Source organism: Typopeltis vanoorti, chromosome 16, assembly GCF_054136105.1.
Source record: "Typopeltis vanoorti isolate ZY-2024b chromosome 16, IOZ_Tvanoo_1.0, whole genome shotgun sequence".
Taxonomy (NCBI): domain Eukaryota; kingdom Metazoa; phylum Arthropoda; class Arachnida; order Uropygi; family Thelyphonidae; genus Typopeltis; species Typopeltis vanoorti.
The window spans coordinates 44,691,490-44,717,207 of NC_143564.1; the positions used below are offsets into that span (position 1 = coordinate 44,691,490).

At 37.9% G+C, this 25,718-nt stretch overlaps 1 protein-coding gene across 4 annotated transcripts in view; it reads left to right on the forward strand.

Moving 5' to 3' along the window:
* The window catches only part of LOC150097982 (MBT domain-containing protein 1-like), a 469,576-nt gene extending 464,480 nt beyond the window's left edge, over positions 1–5,096 (forward strand). For all 4 annotated transcript variants that reach the window (XM_090406078.1, XM_090406077.1, XM_090406080.1 and 1 more), the window contains one exon: positions 4,767–5,096. In XM_090406078.1, coding sequence (XP_090262204.1) covers positions 4,767–4,904 — 138 coding nt within the window. In that variant the 3' untranslated portion in view covers positions 4,905–5,096. The remainder of the gene's footprint in view (positions 1–4,766) is intronic.
* Positions 5,097–25,718: the final 20,622 nt, after the last annotated feature.

The window sequence follows — 25,718 nt, forward strand, 5'->3', positions numbered from 1 at the left end:
AGTCAACTTCTTTTGCACACCAAAATTCATTGCCTCTCACATGGAAAAGTCCTAAATTATCTTTTTGAACTTCAAGAACTACTAGAAATTTTTCTCAAAGAAACCTTTGAGCTGAAAAAAAGCATTTTGGAAGTGGATTTGTAAATTAGCATACATAGCAGATATCTTTTCTCATTTAAATAATCTCAATCTGTTCTTACATAGCTAACAAATTTCTATATTTCACTTCAAAATAAAGTGAACACAATATTTGCAAAATTGCAGCTGTGAATCTCTGTCCGTAGTCAAAATTTGGGAGATGCCTATTTTTTTGAGATGGATGATATGCTGAATTCTGCTGTGTGTAGCGGCCTATATGTACAGTACAGCAAAATTTAGCATAGCATCCATCTAAAAAAAAATAGGCATCTTTAAAGCATTATTCAACAGAGCACATGTTATTTGCTCCAATTTCTAATCTTTCCTACAGAATGGTTTCCCTCCAGGAAATTTAAGGATGCTTACAATCCCATTGCCAAAAACCCTGATCCTGTATGGCAAGTCCCTATCCCATATATCACAGGCATCTCTGAGACAATTGCCAAGATCCTGAAAAGATATAATGCAGTTCCCACTTTTTTCCCTATCAACAAACTCTCCTCCTGGTGACCATCCACTAAAGATAAGCAGTCCTCTCTATCTCTTTCTTCCTCCCCCCCCCCTTTCTCTCCCTGTTGTTTACCAAATTCAGTGTGAGTGCCTCCCTTCTTACTTTGGACAAACAGGACATTCTGTTGTTGAAAACCGACAATCTTATATTAACAATAAAGCTGTAAATCTGGCCTTGCTCAACATGGAGCAGACATGTTGAGCAAGGCTGATCCTGATATCCTATAGTCCAGCATTTGCCTTTTACATTGGTTCAGGTTTAAGTTTGAGTGATTATTTAAAGAGTATGCTGAAGAACTTTTGTGCTTCTCAAACTTAAATCAAATGACTGTCTATTCATTTGGGAGAGTCTCATCCTCATAAATGGCAAGCAAATAATGTGTTCTCCCCATTATAATTATAATTTATTTTTAATATAATGCTTGTCATTTCTTTATTTAAATTTAATTCAAAGACAGTAATTTAAAGTATCAAGACTAAAGTAAGGTATAAAGAGCTAGGTGTCATAAGTAAGAATACATGATTGGCTGATCTTACTTGGATTTTTTTTTTTTTTTTTTTTAATTTTGCCTCAAGAAGTCATGCTAGGTGAGTTAGTAGTTTTAGATGTGATGTAGCCAGATGAAGCACACAGTAGTCCAAGTGAGATCTTATCAAGGCCTTGTAAAGAGGCAAAATGACATCCTTATCTGTACATGTGAACATTCATTTCAGCATTGCGATTATCTTTTGAGTTATATTTGCAATCTTTGCTACGTGGCCCTGAACTTCAACTTACAATCTACCAACACTCCAAGATCCCTAGCCTCATCAATTTCTTCTAGTATAATACGACATTGGATATCTAATTACGCTGAAGTGAATGACCACATTTACCGACATTCATTCTCCGATGCCCACAATTCCAGCCTATTCAAATCATTCTGCAAGTACTGCATAACAGCAGCATTCCTGATTACCCTCCCTATCTTTGCATCATCAGCAAACAGTTGTATGTCGCTTGTCAAATCCTTCCCAATATCATTAATGTACAGATTGAATAACAGTAGGCCAAGCCCTGATCCTTGTGGTACACCACTGGTTACCTTAAATCTTGCAGACTCACATCCTCCATATACCACTTTTTGATATCTGTCAGTTTTTGATATTCTCTTATCCATGCTAATATTCTTTAATCCAAACCCATATTCTCCAATTTATGCAACAGTCTACCATGCAGTATTCTTTCAAAAGCCAGAGCAAAATCCAAAAGTATCATGGTGTATCCATTTCCCTTGTCTAGTTCAATGGCAACATTGTTATAGACTGTGAGCAAGTTGTTAAAACATAACCTTCCCTTAGTAAACGTATGTTGCTCATTGCAAAGTAGAGATTCACTGTCAGCCCATTTTTGAATGCAAGCCCTAACCAATATTTCCAAAATCTTCACCACCACTCCATTATCATGACGGTATGACATCCTCCAAAATACTTTTGCATAATTTTAGCATCTTCCTAAAAATGTGACAAGAAAATAGAAGCGAAGCTTAACTGGTTGATTTCAAACTCCTGGTAGAATCCCCAAGAGTTATGTCTTTAAGCACCTTGCACAATTATTGGGGGGGGGGGGGGTCAAAAAAAACTTACAGGTAACATTCAGGTGATAATTATCTCAAAACGATATCAGCATTTAGTATGGAGTGCGAGGAAGAGTTGGATTTTATTGTAATTAGTTTACTTGTGCTATATCAGTTTTATCAAAAAGCAATAGATTTATTCTCATAAATAATTCATCATATTGCTTGAAGGATGCTATTGATAAAATAGGGTTGTGTCTATAGGTGGTGGGTTTTCATTCCCCTTTTATCACCCAAACTTACAGTGAGGAAGTGTTATTATAGTGTTTTCATTCAATATTGAGAGTTGAGTATGTTTTCATTCAAGATCAGTATGAAAATGTTATTATTATTATTATTATTACGGGCAACTCCAGGGAGTCCTTAGACTCATCGAGGGAGGCCCAAATCATGTTCATCACAACTATTCGACATTCATACAGTATCTATCATACCTCGCCTTAAACTCATTCACTGTCACAGCATCCACCACAGACTCTGGCAGCCTATTCCACTCATTCACCACTCTAAAAGTAAAGAACCCAGCTCTAACACCCTTACTAACCACACTTTTGCCAGCTTCCATGGATGTCCCCTAGTCCTCCCACAACCAGCGCTGTTCTCAAAAATATCTTCTGAATTAATTTTATAGAAACCCTTCAGTAATTTGAATGTCTCAATCATATCTCCCCTCCTCCGCCTATCAACCAGTTTTTGCAATTCACAAATTCTCAACCTGTTCTCATAAGGTTCATTCCACAGACCTGCTATCATCTTGGTCACTCACCTCTGGATCCTCTCAACCTCCTCCCCATCAAGAAGAAACCTAGGTGACCAAATCTGGGCACAGTAGTTGAGATGGGGTCTTATCAAGGCTCGATACAGAGGAACAATAACATGCTTGTCAACATACTCTTCAGCAACCAAGTGATTTGATGAGCTGATTTGGCCACTTTTGCAATCTGCCCCCTAAACTTCAACTCCTTATCCACCAACACTCCTAAATCTCGTGTCTCATCAATTTCCTGGAGTACAGTTCCACCAGTGTAGTAAACTGCTGCTAATCTTTTCACCCCAAAATGTATAACCTTACATTTTGCCACATTAAATTGACATCCATTCTCCTTAGCCCAGACCGCCAATCTATCCAAATCATCCTGCAAAATTTTGACATCATCTGCATTCACTATTGCCCTACCCAACTTTGCATCATCCGCAAACAAATGAACTGTTCCTCTCAGATCCTTTCCTATAACATTAATGAACATATTAAACAGCAGTGGTCCAAGAACAGATCCTTGTGGCACACCACTAGTCACGTCACAGGCCGTCTTGTGGACTCTACTCCTGAATAAACCACTCTCTGATATCTCTCCGTCAACCACCATCCTATCCATCTCACCAATCCTATATCCATCCCCATATGCTGCATTTTACTGATTAGAATTTCATGTGGTATCCTGTCAAAAGGCCTTAGTAAGGTCCAGTAGAATCACTGTAAACCCATTACCCTTATTCAGTTCAGCCATCACTGTGTTAAAGAAATTTCTTTAATATATTCTTTAATACAAAATGATTTAAATAGACTGGAAATCTGGGCAAACGAAAATGGCTGTCAGTTTAATGTTAGTAAGTATAAAGTGTTATGCACATTGGCTTGATTAGAGTTCCAGCGGCATATTATATTAGCGGGGTTATGCTACAAGAAACTGAAGAGGCACGGGATCTTGGTGTATTGGTGGATAAGAATTTAAAGTTCAAAGGTCACATAGCAAAAGTTGCAAATACAACTCAGAGGATAATTGCTATGTTGATGCAAACCTTGACATGTAAGGATAAGGAAGTAATTTTGCCTCTTTATAAGGCTTTGATAAGACCACACTTGGATTACTGTGTGCAGATTTGCTCTTCTGGGTTCCAAGGGGATAAAGAACTGTGGAAAGGGTGCAAAGAAGAGTTACAAAGATTATATCCAGATTATGAGATTTAGATTATGATGACAGATTGCAAGTATGTGGATTACAGACTCTGGTTAATAGCAGAAAGAGGGGTGATATGATAGAGGTCTATAAACTTTTGAATGGGTGTTATAGCATTTCAAATGATGAAATTTTTCATTATATGGAAGGTGGGTAGAGAACACTGGGACATCCATGGCAGTTAAGGTTGTTCTCAGTCAAGAAAGGGTTAAGAGCTAGGTTTTTCGCCCAGAGAGCAGTGAGTGAGTGGAATAATTTGCCCTTACGCGTAGTGAGTGCATCTAGTGTAAATGAATTTAAGGGAAGGTATGATAGCTGGGTTGGATAATTTACAGCCTCTCTCGATGAGTCCTTGACTCCCTGGAGGTCTCAGATAATAATAATAATATATTATTCTTTTTACATAAAATAACTTGGGTGAGGATATTTATACGCCAAAATCAAATATCATTATCTTTGGCAACTTTAAAAAACTATATCTGTAAGTTTTCTTATAGAAGACTGAAGATGTGAATAAAATTAATATCTGAATGTCTTTTTTCAGAAGATTGATGGCCAGCGATTTTTAAATATGGGTAAAGAAGATGTTATGTTGCTAACAGGCATGAAAGTGGGACCATCTCTGAAAATCTTTGATCTCATCCAGCAGCTAAGGACACATCTTAAGAAATTTAAAGATTAAAAGGTTTTGTTGCCAGTTGTTTAGGAAACGGGTGTACCGTTTGTTAGACTAACTTGTTTCATGTATTTCAAAATGTTTTTTCATTATGAAATTTGTCATGCCTTTGTAATTGCTGATCAATGGAGCAGTAGTTGCTTCACTGACTATCCAACTTTTACTTTGTATAAATAAAGTAATTGTCATTGCAGTATATATATTTGTCATATAATTTAGAATAAATATTTTTCCAGAAGAGAAGGTTAGTAACACTGACGGTCCATTGTTCTGTTGTGTTTTTATCCTTGTTCAAAAATATTAGACAGTGTTTATTTAAATATGATATTTGAGCCTGGAATGTTGTTACTGGTATTTGAATTTTTTATTTATTTATTTTTGACAAATATATTTGAAGAAAAATAGTAATAAAGTATTAAATTATTTCAAATTAGGTAATTTGTAACATAAATTATGTAATTCTAAAAGAACCAGCAGTGAAATCTATGATCTCCTGTTACTGAAAAATATCATTATTAGCAGTTCAAAGGGGAGGAAGTTATATCTCGAAATTGAAACTGATTTCACTTTGTGACTGTAACTAGCCTTACCAAAGTCACTGAATGGCAGCATGTTAACCATGTTTTAAATAACTGCAATACTCTTTTAAGCTGTTATGTTAAAACATTTATTCAAAATTATTCCTGAAAAATTATATTTAAAAAACAAAGCATACCATTTAAATTATATTTGAAAGATAATTACACTCATTGGATAAAACATTAGGTGATGAAAAGTCGACACTGACATCTCCCATGCAAAGTAAAAAGTACTTAAACTGAACAGAAGGTAAATAGGCAGACAGCAGGGCTTCCCAACAGTATATCACAATTAACAAACATGGGTAAACGTGGTGATCATAGCAACTTTGATGGGAGATGTATTATCAGTGCAAGACAGATGAGTCATTCTATCACCCAAGTGATAAGAACCCTAGGGTTCTCGAGGTCTACTGCAAGTGGTGGCCAACCCACTATTGATGACAGGGATCAGCTTAGACTGTCTAGACTCGTACAGACCAACCACATCAAGTTTCATTGTTGGAGGTCTAAGCAGTACCAGCAAGCGAACAGTGCTGCATACCATGGGCTCAGATGCCCGTATCACTGTTGGGACCATCAAAACCCTCTGCAGAGTGGAATCAAATCATGAAGTATGGTGAATCCCGTTATCACTTGTACTGATCTGATGGCGGGGGGCATTGACAGCATGAGGTCATATCCCTGTGATGGCTTGGGTAGCCTTCTCATGTGACACTGCATGTCCCTTATTGTGTCTGGAGAGGTCCTTAAATGCTGTGAGTTACCAGAATGTGCTGGCTGATCACCTACACACTTTCATGACCTCTGCACATTCTTTAGCCGATGGCATGTATCAGCAGGACAGTGCGCTGCCCCACTGGGCCACAAACTGCCCAGGCATGGCTTAAGGAACACTCATCTAAGTTTGGGACCATCCAGTGGCCCACGAGGTTCCTGAATTTAAATTCAATCGATTCTCTCTGGAATTCTATAAAGTGAGGCATCAGATCCAAGTATCTGGGTGCGATGTCTAAGGTGCAGTTTGGACAATTCTGCAACAGGCATGGCTGAAATTACCTCTGGCATCTGGTGGAGTCAATGCCTCAGAGAGTATAGGCTGTTATTCATACTAGAGGAGGACTGACGTATCTCTAATGTTTTGTCCATTGATTGTATGTTCTCATTTAATTCTTTATCCAAACATAAGCAAACAAATTTTGCATGTGAAGTAACTTCATGACTAGACTACTCGTATATAGAAATTGTTGACTTCACATCATTTGCCTCACTATCCCATGATGTACAGTACACTTCCTTTCAGAAGATTATTCTAACTCATTATCTTCAATCACTCCAGGATGCTCAGCAGAGATTCTACTTACTGGTAAAAACTTGTCACTGAGCAGAACATAGTCTCTGAAGACCACCCTCTGCCAACAACCAGAACATTCCTCAACAGATTCCCTAAAGTCAGCATTGTCCTACACTAATAGAGATAGGCACATCAATCCTAATCATCAGCGGAACACCAATCGCTAGATGGAACCTTCACAGGTCCAACTGGAATGCATTTCAGAAACAAATCGAGCAAACCATTAGAGCAATTTCACCCACCCCTAATTGCTATTCAAGATTTGTTAAACTAATCAAAACTGCAGCCAAAGCCTCTATTCCTAGAGGCTACAGAAAACAGTACATCCCATGCTGGAGTAGAGAAACTGAAGTACTTTTAGCCAAATATGAAGACCAAACTGTTGCTAAGGAGCTCATAGCAATGCTGGATAAAAACAGAAAGGAAAGATGGATCTCAACCATCCATGAACTCGATTTCACCACATCTAGCTGGAAAAGCTGGTCACTTCCGAGAAAATTTAGGTGGGGCAGAACCAACAACACATAAATCAACTGAGATAACTCCTGATCAAATGGCTAATCATTTATTGAAAACCACCAAGAAAGATACATCCCATCTCTAATCAGGAAAATTACTGTGCAGTCTTCCATCAGACAAATCCTGAAACTGGCCCCCGAGCTTCCTGAACTTGTACACTCAGTATCTTGGGTAGAGGTACAGGAAGCCTTAAAACTCACCAAGAATGGCAAGGCTGCAGGAGTGGATGGTATCCTTCCCAAGTTTCTAAAACATCTCAGTCAACAAGGCCAAACGTGGCTGGCCACCCTTTTCTCAAAAATTATGACTGGAAAACTACCAAACCTGTGGCGGAAAGCCAAAATAATTGCCATGCCCAAACCAGGGAAAGATCTAAATGATGTCAAAAATCTATTACCTATCTCCTTGCTTTGCTCCACCTTTAAGCTCTGAAAGAATTCTCCTTAAAAGAATTTCACCACTCATCCAAAGAGCACTCCCAATTGAACAAGCTGGCTTCAGGCCGAGAAGAAGTTACTGTGACCAGGTCCTGGCCCTGACAACACAGATTGAAGCAGGCTTCCAGAAGTAACTTAAATCTAGAGCCACTTTCATTGACCTAACATCAGCTTATGACACAGTCTGGATCAGAGACCTCCTCTTAAAGCTAGGAAATATTATAAGGTGCAAAAAAACTTTTCCAGCTTTTTGAATCCATTCTCTCCAACAGAAAGATCCTGGTCCATATTGGCAGAAAAAAGAGAAGGCCAAGATTCCTTCACAACAATCTCCCACAGGGCTCTGTTATCCTCTTTATTCTTTAACATCTACGTGTATGACTTACCACATACCAACTCAAGCAAGTATGTATGCTGATGACCTAGTGATCTTGCATCAATCTACCTCCTTTGCCAACCTGGAAGATCCTTGAACACAGACCTGAACATCCTAGAAGAGTACTTCAAGCAGTGGTACTTGAAGCCAAATCCAACAAAAACTATGTCCACAGTATTTCACCTGAATAATGCAGAGGCGAATCGACACCTCAATCTTTCTTTCTGTAGAAAAATGGTAGAACACGAGCCTCACCCAAAATACCTTGGAGTGAGCCTGGACAGAAGCCTAACCTATAAAAGCACATCACCAACCTGTCCAACAAAATTCAAACGAGAAACAATATCATTTCAACGCTTGCTGGAACAACCTGGGGTTGTGGTACAAAAGTCCTAAAGTCGTCTGTGCTTGCTCTCACATTCTCTGCAGCAGAATGTTGTGCCCCTGTCTGGGAAAGAAGTGCACACACTAACATTATAGACACTCAGCTAAACTCTACCATGCACACAATTAGTGGGATAGTGAGAAGCACTCCTGGCTGCCTGTCCTATCTAACATTGCCCCACCAAACATACGGAGAAGACAAGCCTCGATTAAAGAATTTAATAAAGCAATGAGCAACCCACTCCTGCCCCTGCACCAGACTCTCATAAATCCACCTAGTCTTCGCCTAAAATCTAGAAAGCCTTTCTGGTCCATGGATGAACTCTCTTCAGCTGCTTTGCCATCAGCACCTGACATGTGGAGAGAATACTGGTCCAAAAATCTTCCAACGGACGGCTTCCTGGTAGAAGATCCTGTTCTCTGCAGCCTGGTTTTGCTCTTCCGAGGAAGATTTGGTCATCTATCAACAGGATCAGAACTAAATCAGGGAAGATGTGGCTACCTACTACATAAATGGAGGTTGTTAGACCACCCTTATTGTGATTGTTCTCCCATTGTTCAGACGATTACTCATATTGTGAACGACTGCCCAAGGCTTCAATTTCACGGTGGTGGCCTACAGGACAATCACAAGGTGATGGATGAGGCCTTGGATTGGCTTTCCAGACTGGACATTGACCTGTAGCTGTTCTGTATTCCTTTTGCCATAAGAATAAATAAAGAAATATATAAACTGAGCAGAGCTAGTAGAATCAGTAGAAGCTAAGCCATAGACAAGCATCTGTTGAAATGCAGTAATCAAGATCACTTAATCAGGCAACTATATCTGATACTAAGGTAGAATCAATTCAGAAATCATATATGCTCCACATACAAGTAAGCAGTAAAAAGGGTATAACTTATTATTGAAATACTCTGGTGATATGCCATTTTACTTTTTTGTATGTAGAAAATATATGACTTCTACATTAATTCATCATCTTCCTCAATAAAGGTCAAAAACCAGTCTGAGTGGCTGCCTCTTCCTATAATGCATAACAGTACCCATGCCTGAAGGAAAAAGTGTGCCGTGCATCATGGGATACTGAGGCAGTTGAGGTGAAGCTTCTATATACAAGTTGCCTTATTATTTCATGCACACACCTTGTTTACACTTGGGTATAGGATATAATTTCTTGTCAAATATAATTTACTATGTAACCAAGTGGAAAAAACTTTCTATAAAATCATACAATTTGTTTCAAAATTCTGAATTTATTATTTTTATTTCCTTTTCTTATTTAAAACAAATTATTAAATATTTGTTTTTTCAAATATGCCACTTTTTTTGCCTTAAGTTTGCATGCTGCACTTAACATAATATGTGGATGTCTTCTGTTCTTTTTAGAAGGCAAGACATCATCTAAATATGTTACTCTTCAGTTTCCTGGTGAAATTTGTAAAATTTATTGAATTATAGTAATATAAATTTGTTTCCTTGTTTCCACTTTAAAAAAAAAAAAAAAAAAAGATGGTTTCCTCGTTGCAGGAAATGCTAAGTAGAAAAACTAGGAGGTAAATGACCTGCATCACCCTGTGAAAAGCACTTTGCTTATTAGATTCAGTAGCTATTGCCATGTTCGGTTCCCAAAACAGGCACTCTGGTTTCTGTCCTTCTCCTTGTGTCTTGAGTGATACTCCTCAATTGCATGCCAATCATACTATATAGAGTTCCATACCTCACGATCTTCGAGGTTACAGTAGTAAAGCAGTTCCACATGGACTGAACCACACAGTAGCACATTTAGGAGACTTCCTGATCAGCTAGCACATAATCTCTCTGCAAGGTCATCTGTGTAATGGTATGTGATGAGCACAGTCAAGGCCACATTATGGCATGGAGACCGGATGCTGTCTGTATGATTGATATATGTAAGAGTTTGTCTCCTCTCACTGTGTGTGCCCTTTCTCTTTTTTGTATGTAGATATGGAGGTTAACCTAAATCAATATAATGACATTGCAGTAAATTTAAATAACAATTCGTCTTCAAAAAATTCTGCCCAACGATTTAAACACTCAAAAAAATCTTAAGAAAAAAAATTCTTTCACATCACTTCATATACGCTCTGGAATATGTAATGATGTCAAGTATCCAAGTAAAGAACCTAGTCTTCACACCCTTACTATCCCTTACACAACTTCCATGGGTGATCCCTCGTTCTCTCCTTACTTGTAATGTATTGAAAAATTTCTTTTTTGTCAATCTTATAGATCACTTATAAGTTTCAATCATGTACCCTCTTATCTGCCTGTCAAAAAAAAAAAAAAAAAACTGTACTGCTCATACACCTTCAATCTATCCTCACAGGGAACATTCCACAGACCTGTCACCATCTGTATGTAAAGGCTTAAACTGCTGAGAGAAACTCATGTTAGAGGCAGAATGGCTAAAACATCAACTGAGAAAGGATTAAAAATGATATTTAATTTTACCAATATTTCACCTCAGTCACTGAGACATCATCAGGGAGTACAGTATGAGACCTATAACACACACAAAACTAAGTGAAACATGTGAACACCTGATCCTAACTCAGTGGGGCACCCAGGATGTAAAGTTGGATATTGAAGTATTAGTGTTTCCCATATTTTGGAAAGTTCAATGCAACCATATTTATTCAAGTTAGGCTGATTTGAAACAGACATTCATTTATAAAGATAAGTAAGTTTTTTTTGTCTTTTTATAAAGCCTTGATAGAGCTTCACCTGAACTGTTATGCACACATCTGGTCTCCTGGTTTTTAAGATGGTGCTGGTACATTGGAGATGGTGCTAAGGATGGTGATGGAGGTGATTTGGGATTGTAGAATATAGATTGAGATTGAAAATATGTTGACTGCAGAAACTAGCAAACAGGAGAAAGAGTATGCTATGACACAGACCTACAAACTTCTGAAAAAGTCATAGCATATCAGTGATATGGAATTTTTCATTTTTATAGAAAATAGGGAGAGAACAAGAGGGCATCCTTGGATGTTGAGAATGAGGGTAGTCAAGAAAGGGTAAGAGCTAGAGTTTTATTCTCAGAGCTGTGCATGATTGGAAAGGCTTATCTTTTTTGAGGTGATACAAGTACAAACAGTATAATCAATTGAAGAAAAGGTATGATAAGTAGTATGAGTGATTTAGCCTCCCTTGATGAGTCCCTGACTCTGTGGAGAACTTGAATAATAAAGCCTCTTGTATCCCTTTTATTCAATCTTTCTTTTCATCCAGAAATTTCTTTGTGATAGATATCAACAAGTTATATTAGGGAGTAATGTTTTGAAAGAAAAAGATAATAAGTTGATGTGTCAATTTATTCTGTTTAAATAGAATCAAAAAGTCCTCCATACATAGAAGAAAATGGTCAATTTTTTTTTTTTTTTATTTGTAACAAACTTTATTCACAAAACATGGTTGCCATTCCTCTTAAAACACATACGGTTGCATCTCTCTTATTCATGGTGAACTTGCATTGGATCCTAACTCAGTGGGGCACCCAGGATGTAAAGTTGGATATTGAAATATTAGTGTTTCCCATATTTTGGAAAGTTCAATGCAACCATATTTATTCAAGTTAGGCTGATTTCTGAGAGTAGCTGCAGATTCTAAAACAGACTTTCTCTTTAAATTTACTGCAATGAAGCATGGTGGCATTTTTCCATTTGATTCTATAAGCTGTATTCAAAGCATGCTCTTCAAGACCAGATTGACCATAGTCATGACTGCAGATATATTTTTTGTGTTCTTCCTTGCAGATGCTGACTGATCTTCCTGTCTGTTCATAGTAGGCCAGTTTGTCGGAACTATATGCTGAGAGAGGAGGATACAAGAGTTTGCTAACTGTTTTGCTAATTTGTAGCATGGGAATCTTAAGCATCTACTATTGACCTTTGGAGGTGGATGGAGTGGGAAGAACTAAAGAGTTTCAGTTTTTTTTTTTTTTTTTGTCATTTCAGGAGGCCAAGAAGAAACTTTTTTTTTTTTTTTTTTGAGCAGACTGTTTAATATTTCGATCTGATATTTGGTGGGATCATAATCTAAAGGTCTGTAGATCTCTGATTTTTTTTTATTGTATTCACTGGCACCAAGAAATAAAAAACTTATCGCCTCTGGGATTACTATACTTATCGTTGCATAATTTCTTGAGGGTGCTGAGTTTGCAGGATGATAGATTTCTCTTAGGAGACAGTGATCTTAAAAGAATGCTGATTACGATCAACCCTAAGCTTGTTAGCTATATAGATCTAGTGCTGGTACTTGCTCTGAATATGGATAAGCAATGCTGTATTTTTTAAGGAAATTATAGCATAGACTACTATATTAACTAAAATTTAATTAAAACTTCTAATATTTTAGCAAAGTCAAATTCCCATCAGCAGGTAATAAAAAACATAAGATACATGCACGCAGATACTACACTAAGTAATGGAAATGAAGCATGTCAGTTGAGAGTAGGCCTCAAGTCCTAAATAGTACCCTCTAGTGGACTAAATTAGACATCCTAGCTGCTGAGCTAAAGTGCAGAGGATCAGATTCAAGGAAAAGTTTTTCATATATTTAAACAATGGAGTAGGGTGGTTTTTATTCTATAGCAGGTGTCTAAAGCATGATGATCAAATCCTCAGTGGCTGTAGTGCTGTAAACGAATATATTCCTCATGTTCAGTAATTCTGATGTTGGCTGTTTGACTGGAATGGATAAGGGATGCTGATTTTTTATATGATCTGTTGGTGGTTCAAAGGTTGCATTTTTGGAAGATTTTGTTAGTTTTTCAGATGTGCCTTGGATATGTGGAATAGTGATGGCTTTGGTGTAGTATCTGTTCAGGAGAGGAAGAGAGGGTTTAATATATTTTGGATATGATAGGAATTGTAGCCATTGGCTAAGACTGTTTTGTGAAGATGGTCAAGTTCAGTAGAGAAGCATGCTATCTGAACTAATTAATTTAGCCCAGTTATAATAATAAAGTTAATAATTCCATACTGCTGGGAGGGTGGGATGACTGTGAATCTATATGTGGGGAGGATTTTCTGTAAACACAGAATGCCAGTGATCCATCAGGATTCCTGGCAGTCTTTGTTTATTTACAGAAAACCCACACACACACAGGCAGATTCACAGTATCCCCCCCCCCAACAGTATGGAATTATTAAAGTTTTATATAGCTGTATACATTAATTTCTATAGATAAAAATGCCCTCTCTACTGAACTTGGCCATCTTCACAAAACCTTTTTAGCCAATGGCTACAATCCCTATCATATTCAAATAATATTAAAACCCTCTCCTCCTCTCCTGAACAGAGACTACACCAAAGCTATCACTATTGCATATATCCAAGACATATCTGAAAAATTAACATTTAAAAAAAAAAAAAAAAAAACCTTTCGCCCACCTACAGACCTTATAAAAAATTATATATTGTCTCTTTATATTTAAGTAATACAAAAAACTTTTCCTTGAATTCGGTTGCATGAAACTGCCCCGAAATTTGGGAGGCTCTCATCCTCTGCACTTCAGCTTGACAGCTACGATGTACTATTTAGCCCACTAGAGCAGTGCTTCCCAAACTTATGGATGTAAAGGCCCATTTGGAAAAATTAAAATATTTCACAGTCCTCATCGAAAAAAAAATTCATAATTCAGACATATAATAAATTTAGTTTAATCCTTGATCCAAGTGTAAGCAAACAAAGTTGGTGCCTGAAAATATCTTCAGGACTGAGGTAAGGTGGTACATCACTTGGCAACTCGGAGCAAAGGTGGACCAAGCTCTCATCACTCATTGTCTCAGCATTTCTCATAATGCAAAGCACATCTCCTTGCAGACATGTATACTGCTATGCATTAAGGGAAGGGCCACTACCCAGACTGGTTTCGACCTTTATTGAGGTCTCGTCGGTGGGAGGAAGATAAAGAGTGGTGATACTAAGGATGTTTCCCTATACAAGTTGCCAACCGGTGTACCACCTTATTATTAAATTACTCTGGATTTAGAGAAAGATGTTGGAAGTTTATTTTGCACTTGGTTAGACTATAATAAATTTAGTTTAATCCTTTATCCAAGTGTAAGTAAACAAAGTTTGCGCCTGAAAATATCTTCAGGACTGAGGTAAGGTGGTACATCACTTGGCAACTCGGAACAAAGTTGGCCCAAGCTCTCATCACTCATTGTCTCAGTATCTCCCATAATGCAAAGCACATCTCCTTGCGGACATATATACTGCTATGCATTAAGGGAAGGGCCACTACCCAGACCGGTTTCCCTTTAAGTGTGGGGATACCATTCCAAAAACTCGTAAAATACCCCCGGATCACCCAATGATGAGTGACCCACAGGATCAGAAACGCTCATTTGCTCATCTGGAAGGGCAACAGTCGTGCCTCAGTTAACTTCACAGGCTACAGCATTGCCATTCATTACCCCACCATGCAGGGTAATGTGGAAAAAATGTGTCCCTGGGTGACAGCAACAGCCGAGCCTCAGTTAAAACTTCACAGGCTACAGCATTACCATTCATCACCCAAGCTTCCAACAGGTTTCAACCTTTATTGAGGTCTCGTCAGTGGGAGGCAGACCCAGAGTGGTGATACTAAGGCAGAAGCAATGGAGAGGTCATATTTCCCTATATGAATTGCCAACTGGTGTACCACCTTATTATTAAATTACTCTGGATTTAGAGAAAGACGTTGGAAGTTTATTTTCACTTGGTTAGACTATAATAAATTTAGTTTAATCCTTTATCCAAGTGTAAGCAAACAAAGTTTGCACCTGAAAGTATCTTCAGGACTTAGGTAAGGTGGTAAAAAAAACTTGGCAACTCGGAGCAAAGGTAGACCAAGCTCTCATCACTCATTGTCTCAGTATCTCCCATAATGCAAAGCACATCTCCTTGCAGACATGTATACTGCTATGCATTAAGGGAAGGGCCACTACCCAGACCGGTTTCGACCTTTATTGAGGTCTCGTCAGTGGGAGGAAGATAAAGAGTGGTGATACTAAGGCAGAAGCATATTTCCCTATACGAGTTGCCAAACAGTGTACTACCTTATTATTAAATTACTCTGGATCTAGAGAAGTACCACCTTACCTCAATCCTGAAGATATTTTAAGGTGCAAACTTTGTTTGCTTACACTTTGATAAAGGATTAAACTAAATTTATTATAGTCTAACCCAGTGCAAAATAAACTTCCAACATCTTTCTCTAAAATCCAGTGGCAACTCATATAGGGAAATATGACCTCTCCATTGCTTCTGCCTTAGTATAACACTCTGGGTCTGCCTCCCACTGATGAGACCTCAATAAAGGTCGAAAAGGTAGTGGATCTTCCCTTAATGCAAAGCAGTATGCATGTTCTCAAGGAGATGTGTTTTTCATTATAGGAGACAATGAGTGATGAGAGCTTGGTCCACCTTTGCTCCGAGTTGCCAAGTGATGTACCACCTTACCTCAGTCCTGAAGATATTTTCAGCCGCAAATTTTGCTTACACTTGGATAAAGGATTAAATTAAATTTATTATAGTCTAACCAAGTGCAAAATAAACTTCCAATTCAGATGTATATTATTATAATATGTATTGTATTTATGTTCAATACAAAACATACACAGTTAATATTGCAAATATTACATTTTAGCATCTTACATACACATTTGACATAGCACATTATTTTAAATTTTTATTTATATAGATAGATATAGTGTTGTACATTTGCAGTACAATAACAATTTAAATTTGTTTTCATTATTCACGGCCCCTCAACATAACTAATGGTCCCCAAGGGGGGCCCACAGTATGGGAAGTGCTGCACTAGAGGGTACTATACTATTTAGGACTTGAGGCTTACTCATTTGACATGTTTCATCTCCATTACTTAGTGTAGCATCTGTGTGCACATATCTTGTTTTTTATTACCTGATGATAGCAATTTGACTTTGCCAAAATATTGGAAGTATTAATTAAATTTATTTTAGTTAATATAGTAGTCTATGTTGTAATTTCCTTAAAAAAATACCACTATGAATATAGTGGTATTTTTTTAAGGAAATTAAAAAAATACCAAAAATCAACGTATAAACTTTTCCACTACAGACATTCCTAGCTTGTATCATTTTATGCCATAGCACTACTCCTAGCTGCCACCTTAGTTTGTCATAATCAGCAGTTTGTCATGTAAACCCTTTCTTGACTGAGAATTCCATATGCTGAACAACCTCCCAGAACAAGACTGCATGGTCACTTTCCCCCGATCAGAAGTGGAGTTGCTACTATAGTTATGGATAGATCTTCTGAATCTATTACTAGATCCAACACATTCAAATCCTTGGTCCCTTCCATCACATGCTGTTTCAGGTAATTTTGCTTTACTGTATAAATGGCATTTCCATCTTGCACTTTCCTTCTTCCAATCTGTATCTCCATAGTTGAAGTTCCCCATGATATTTGCTCAGCCTCCACTTGCTAATCTGCTGATGTATGGCATCCACATCATCAGTTTGTACCCTTAGGTGTATAGCAGCAACCAACAAAATATTTTGGCCTATTGTTCAGCTATCATTAGTAATACATCTCCTACTACCCTATTCCCTTTAACATCTCTGATCATACAATATCCCTTACATGCTATCCCTGTAACTACATCATTCTCTGTCATACAGATCTCTCTGATGCTGATAAAATTTGACCAGATCGAGCTGACCACTGCTAAAAACTCCTCTCCTTTATTCTGATACTTCTGGCATTCATGTACATGCATTTCAACATCCCCTTGGACCCAATAATATCCTTGCATAATCTCATTACCAACATATTCAGATTCGAAAAACTTTATGCCCCACCACACTATTCTTTGTGACTTTATATATCTTACTATATCTTCACCATTAGTTAGTAGTTCCAAGTTCATTATTTGTTCTAATTCTCCATAGTGGCTAGACATATGCTTGATTATATCCTTCCTAATATCTATAGTTCCCCTGATTTTACCCTGATCCAACAGTTGCCAATGTAAACTTATCTCTGCTCTGAGCTGTTTGGTCTGTACAGAATTGTGCAATATTTTCATATACCATTTCCTCTCTAGTATAATATAAATTGGAGCCTTTGTTAGCCTTCTATAGTTCCCCTGATTTTACCCTGATCCAACAGTTGCCAATGTAAACTTATCTCTGCTCTGAGCTGTTTGGTCTGTACAGAATTGTGCAATATTTTCATATACCATTTCCTCTCTAGTATAATATAAATTGGAGCCTTTGTAGCTCAGTCAGTATAGATGAAGCCCTTTGGTTGGAAAGGCCTTGGTTCGATTCCCATTGGTGATATGAGGAACCTTTATGTGGTCTTTTCAATTAAAGGTGAGTTAGCCGGTCTCATACGAAGGTGGTGGGGGTGGGAGGGTTCACTCAGAAACTCGGGTTTTTCTTCCCACAGAATAAGCAAACCAGCTCCGTGAACACACGTGGATTACAGTCATGAATACATCCCAGCCATATGCAGGTCCCGAGACCAGATAAAATTGAAGAGATTGGGTGAAAGCAATGGTACAAAGTCACCTAGGGTCAAAAATGACTGAAAGGGAAAAAACACCACCACCATTATATAAGTTAGTTGCTGTTAAGTCAAAATTGGACAGTTTATCTAAATAAGCTGTAGTTATGCTTGATTCTGTGTTTAGGTTATTACTGTTTGTATTTCCATTTAACATAAACAAAAATCACACCATCTTTTTTTTTTTTTTTCAGACTACATTTTGAAGGTGTTTATGTTGTACATTGAAAACTCCTTGTTGGTTAAGGAAGCTTCTGTTAAAATTACTGTGTTTATATAAGATATATGTTCACTAAAATATGCCTAGAGTAGTAGACAATATTTTTTGCACTGTGTATACTGATATGTAATACAGTGTATTTATTTAAATACATGAATATCTTTTTCCAAGCTTCAAATGCTTTAAATGCAATACAGTTTACTTAGTCTTTCATTGTAACAAAAAAATTATTGTATTAACAACCAAGAATATATTAGACCTCCAGGGAGTCAAGGACTCATCAAGGGATGCCATACATCACCCACACCAGCTGTCATACTTTTTCTTAAACTCAGCACTAGATTTTTCTCTCAGCACTGAGAGAAAAATCTAGCTCTTATTCCTTAACTATACACAAACTTAACTTCCACGGATGTCCCCTTGTCCTCTCCTCATCTTCCCTATAATGAAAACAATATCCCGTAATGCCCTCACGAAAGTTTATAAACTTTTATTATCCATGCAATCCATGTACTCTCAATCTATTCTTGTAATCTAAATTCCATAATTCTGATATTATCTTTGTGACTCTTCTTTGCAGCCTTTTCACAGCCTCCTTATCCATTTGGAACTCAGGAGACCAAATCTGCTCACATTAGACCAGGTGGTCATAGCAAGCAAGGTCTTAAAGAAAGGCAAAATGACTTAATTATCCTCATATATCAATGTTTGTTTCAACTTTCTATCCACCATAACTCCAAGATCTCTACCCTCGTTAGCTACTCCAAACATAATCCCACCAATATATGCTGATGGATATCTCATCACACCAGAGTGCATAACTTTAAGCACTTACTAACATTGAACTGATAGCCTTTATCATTTAACCCCACTTCAAGACTATTCAAAAGACCCCATAAATGATTTATATCGGTAGCATCTCTGATTGCCCAACTTATCTTTGCATCATCATCAGAAAATTAAACCTGTTTTTCAGCCACCCATTTATCCAAGCTGATAGTTTATGTTCCAATCCCATGTTCTCTATTTTATTCAGTGACCTTTCTCGTGCATTCTAATGTTGCCTGCCAGAGAATGTCAAGTTTAGAATCTCCTGCTTTTGATCTACTCCAACTGGAAGATTTCTTGCCCCACTTAATAACATTCATCTGCTACATTTACCAGTCTCCAAACTCTGAAAACCATAAAGACTTCATCTTTCTCTCCATGAAAGTTGACCATCTACAATCCACTACCCAAACTGAATTCGTCATCCTAGGTGGCCTGAATGTCCATAATTCCACCGGCTTCCATTCTCCAACACTACAAATCAAGCCAGACATGATGCAGAAGTTTCTGCTATAAGCAACATGTAAATCTTACAGCTACTTACTGAATTCCAGATAACCCCTCCACTCTCTCAATACTCTTGATCTTTTTTTTAAACGTTCTCCTTCCAGACACTGTTGAAGTTACCTCTCCTCTCAGCTCAGACCACAATCTAATGCAAGTTTCCAGTCTCAGAATCTCCTCTGACCACACCCAACCTTGTGTCCTCTGGCACTGCAATGGTACAAAGTGGGATTATCTCTGGAACTACTATTCTTTCCCATGGCATGACAATTGCTTCTGTTCTATTGACCCAGACACCTGCACTGAACAAATCACAGAAATCATCCTCAGTGCAGGATGGCATTCATCCTTCATTCCATCCGAAGTTCCCATCCACTTTCCAAGTTCTGGTTCAACAGATGTATCAAAGCATTCGGGAGGGAAAAAAAAAACAGCTTACTGCAGATGCTTGCATCAAGAATCCAAGCTTCATACTCAGCCTGTGCAGAAACACACAGTACATGTAAATCAACTATCAGCAAATCCAACTTCATAAAAGCCACTAGTAGAAAACATGTATTTTGTCCCAACAATAGCTGGTCCTTTGCAAAAGCAATCAGATGCAACTGTTGCTCACCTATGCTCCCACATCTCTCCCATCCAGAAGGCACCACTATTTTCCTCTAATTCCTGTATAGACGACGAAGGCAAATCACCTCCAGGCATACCAGCAACTGAGCACCATATGCCTCCTGTTGCCTTTTGGCAGTAAGACATAAGAAAAATATTAAACAATCTGGACACTACAAATCATTTAGTTCCAACAGCATCTCCTATTGTACTCAAACGTTGTGCTCCAGAGCTAACACCTGTCTGCTATAGTCTCTTCAATCTTCTGTATTCAGCTGGCACCTATCCCATCTCTTGGAAACTTGATGTATATCCAGCCCATCATGTTTGGCATTAAGGCCTGCTTTTCAAACTTACTTCCTTCTGTCTACCTGCCACCCTCTGTAACTTGATAGCCAGCTGTCTCTCTGGTCGTTCACTGTGCATGTTGGATGGCACCCTGTCTTTGAGTTTTGTCACCAATGTAGGAATACCTCATGGCTCCATTCTCTCACATATCCACTTTCTCTTATACATAAATGATCTACTCTCAATCACTACAAATTCTATCCATATCTTTGCCAACAATAGCACTCTACTCATCCTACTACCTTTGACAAACCAGATGATCTTTGAATTAAGTTTCCAGACTTAATTCAAGATCATCTGCAAACAGTGCCTTAGACACAGATCTCCATACCATCCTTTAGTGGAGCAAGGATCACCTTCAATGCCGACAAAACTCAGTTCTATGTTTTCTCTTGCAAAAGGGGGATCTAAGCTCATCTTTCCTTATCCTGAGTAATACACACATCAACAAACAGGATGAACTTTCTCTCTTGGACTGACGTTTACCTTCAACTTCTCTTGGCACAAACATCACATCCATAGCTTCTAAAAACTAGACATTCTTTTCCTCTCAAGAAGCTGTTTTACACCCACCCAGCTACTAAGACTACATAAATCCCAAATTCCCCCCCCCCCAATCCTGAGAATACTATACACACGTTTGGGGCAGTGGTGGTGCACCTAAAACCTTAAAAGTTCTTAATGTTGAAAGGAGAGCAGTTCGACTCATAGATGACCCTTCCCTCATAGGCTCACTTCAACCTCCATCTCACAGATCCATCGTTTCATCTGTCTGTCTTCTACATGTACTTCCATGGTCACTGCTCCAGTGAATCAGCTACCATTTGCTGTTAGGCCTATTAAAACAGGAGCAGCTGCTGTCCTTCCCTTAACAGTACAACTGCAAACGCATCGAACCTGCTCTTCTTCATTTATTCCATCTACCTTTGGGACAGCCTAATTCATGATGTGCTTCCCAACAATTTCAATCTGCAGATCTTTAAGAAGAATGTTAATAGTTTTCTTCTTTCTCAACCCTCATCTACACTTCACACACTGCACTGATGTGCTATCGGTTCTAGTCTTGTACCTCGCGTGTGGGATAAATATATATATATGATGTGATATCCTACCGAATGCCTTAGCAAAGTCGAACAGTATCAATTTTTTTTCCTAAGTTAGCACATCTGTCATAAGCATCCATGTAAAATTGCAAGTCAGTTGAGATTGCACCAGATAATGCCAAAAGAAATTCATTCGAAGTTTATGGGCACCCTTCTTCGTTTTCGACAATTAAGAAATGAGCTGCTGAGTGTAAACGTGGCCGTACCAGCCTTGAAGATGATCCACGTGAAGGACTTCCAAAAAGAAGTAGCAACACCAGAAATCAAGTGCACAATATGGTATTGGATGACCAGCGAGTCAAAGTGCATGAAATTGCTGAGACTAGGCATTTCAAAAGAACGTGGAGGATTTTGAATGAAGAATTGCATATGAAAAAGCTTTGTGCAAGATGGGCGCTGCGCTTGCTCATAACAAATCAAAAACGCACTCACATGAAAATCTCTTTAACAAGAAAAAAACTGATTTTGTATGTCGATTTATTACTATGGATAAGACTTGGATTCACCATTACACACCAGAATCCAAACAGCAGTCAAAATAGTGGACAAGCCGGTTCCATCAGCAGGAAAGGTCATGCATCAGTATTTTAGGATGCTAAAGGCATTTTCTGTATTAATTATCTTGAAAACGGTAATTATCAAATCAGACGACGAAAAAAATCGTGAGAAAATACCCGGTTTGCAGAAAACATTATCTTTCATCAGAACAATGCACCTGCCCACAAAGGTGTTTTGCCAATGGGAAAATTAATGGATTTGCACTATGAATTGTTGGAACACCACCCTATTCCACAGATTTGGCTCCCTCTGATTTCTATGTCTTCCCAAAACTAAAACTCTTCCTCGCTGGTCAGAGTTTTTCTCCGAATCAAGAGGTGATTGCAGCTGTAGAGGGGTATTTTGCAGATCTTACTGAGAACCACTACAGGGACGGGTTAATGGCGCTGGAGCATCGCTGAAATAAATGTATTAGTCTTATGGGAGGTTATGTTGAAAATAAAATAACTTTGAAATTATAAATTCATTTTTCACTTCAGGCAGAGGACTTTTCAGACCACCCTCGTATATTCATAACTCCTGTATAGGGTTATGTCATCCTTCATAAATTATTATATTTCTCCCTTCTATTATATCCATATGCCCCATTTAGGGTTACTGGTTTTGAAAATACCCACCCACCTAAACCCTACTGTGAACGCAGTAGTGTTTCCGAACTATCAAAATAAAACCGTCACTGTTGATATCGCCTAAACCTCAATACCCACACTCCATAACGACATTAAGGTACAGGATATGTGCATCTCCCAGCTCTCTCCTTGAACCACCCACTCCTTTTACATATTCCTGGATGTGTGATAATTATTTCATAATACGAAGTTCCACGCAAAACTGGTGGGTGGCACATCTTGTTTAGCGAAGTTCACTAAATTTTACTCGACATGCCGAGAGACTCCCGTCAGAAACCCTTCACAAATGATTGAAATAACCTTATGGTTATCTACGATTCAACGTCGTACTTTTCTGTTTTCATGAATCCAAAGCAGAACTCTTCCTCCTTTTGTCCACTTCACAGCTTCGTAATACTATAGTTTATGGGATCCTATTGTCTTTGCAATAGGATCCCATAAATTTAACGATACGTATTGTGGAAGTGATTTAAAGTTGCAGTTACTGCACGGGTTTGAATAAGCCGTTAACGAGTCCCGATGTTGTTGTAATCAAACAAGACCAAGAAGAACCAGTAATCTTGGCGGATATGCTAATTACTCGGCCAACCAGGCTGGCACAGTGAAAGCAGGTCCTACATCTTATTGAGGTAAGTGCAATGGCTGTTTTTTCCTCACACTATAGTGTTTCCATAAATTCTTTTCAAGCACTGTATGTCATGCATCCGAATTTATTAAATATTTAATGGAATTTAAAACAAAAAAAAAAAATCCAGAGTTGCTCATCTGACATCTCCATAGAGACTACAAATAGTCATAAGCTCGCTTGAACATTATTAAACACCGTAATGAAAAGAAATCTTTCTCAAACGTTGTTATTCGATTGAAATACGATGTAAGAAATGTAGAAACTTTTCTGGAATCATTTAGATAAAACCTTAGTTTCGAGTTTTCCGATTAAATACCAGTAATATAAACCATGGCATTGTGTCAATTAAAAAGTTGACATTGTAATATCCTAATTTTAATAGCCCATCGGATTATTTTCTTCCAGAAGCTGATTTCTACCTTCACGTAACAGACAAACCAACCGTCGAACACATCGTTTATTAGACACAACCCATAGCCTTAGATTGCTCTGCATAATTCTAAATAACCAGTTCTCCTTTCGTCCATATTGTACTTAACATTCTCCTTTTTCTACCGTACTATTGTGTTGCCAGTTTATTTCTACTTTCTGCCTGTCAGTAGTATACTGTGCATAAGGAGCACAAAAAAGGAATCGAGCTTTTTTTTTTTTTTTTTTTTTTGTTGTTGTTGTTGTTGTTGTTGTATAGTATGCCCACGCTTTTGAGATCTCCACTTGGAAACTTGCCAAGAATAGTCGATTCATGCTGAAGGGGAGAAAGAAATGAAGGACGTACGAGTTGGTCGCCAACACGCGAAATCACGTGCTTTATAGGTAAATTTTTCCAACTGTTATACAAGCAACATAGTTAACTACAATGATCATAAAACAGAAGTTAATTTTCCGACCTGTAATAATAAACAACTCATCCCGCAATACGGATTGATTACCCTATTATCGGAATGGATTCTCCTTCTGATATGCGCGGAAGTGTCGAAGGGTCTCTAATCGGTGGGTGAACTATACTAGCTGCTTACCGACATCCATGTCATCTTCCAGAGATAAGTGACTCCTACATGTGACAGAACGAATTAAGGATCATTCTGCATATTTGACGGAATACAGGGTTCATTATAAATTCAAAATTAAAATATGATACACGTTGTGATAACAGGAGAGAAGTATAACTGAAAAATAATTCATTTATTCATTGGGCATGGTGATTCAATGGCCGTCAGCAGAACCGGCGCTAGGGTCTTTGGCGTCCGCATGCATTTTCTATGTAAGCGCCCCTGTAACGATCCGGGCGTGTGTGGTTCTTTTACGATAATAAAAATTTAAATTATTTGAAATTTCTTAAATAAATTTTGACAGAATAGCCTCATGTTGGTCGCTAAATATAACGAACCGAGGGTGATGATTAAGCTGGATAATCGTTAAAAACCCGCATATTCAAAACATTCTCAAAAGTTAAAGCAAATTTTCATAAAGCCGCTTCACTTTAATCGTTGAATATAATGATACAGGGATTATAGCCTTCTCACCGACCCGAATCGTTAACAACATTAAAATTAATTTTAATTAAAGTTAAAATTTATTTGAAGTAAAGTTTAAAAAATTCTTTCATTTTACAAGTTAGTAAATTCTTAGTAACTTGTAAATTTTTTTTTATAAGTGGAACTATTATTATTATTATTATTATTATTATTATTATTATTATTATTATTTTAACGGTGTCTCCATGGAGTCAAAAGACTCATCGCGGGAGACCCGACATTGACACACTAGCCATTATTTACACAATACCTGTCATACCTCTCCTTAAATTCATTCACAGTTGAAGCATTCACAACCACCTCTGGCAAAGCATTCCACCCATTCACAACCCTCCAAGTAAAAAATCTAGTAATAACACCCTTGTTAACCACACTCTTACACAATCTCCAGGGATGGCCCCTCGTTCTCTCACATCCTGCACTGGCCTTAAGAATATCATCAGTATCAATCCTGTAAAATCCCTTTAACAATTTAAATACCTCTATCATATCTCCTCTCCTACGTCTATCAGCTAGTTTTTTGGAGCCAACAGATCAATCTATCTTCATAGGGAACATCCCACAGACCTGCAACAATCTTTGTAACCCGCCTCTGAATCCTCTCCACCACTTCCGCATCACCAAGAAATCCTGGCGAC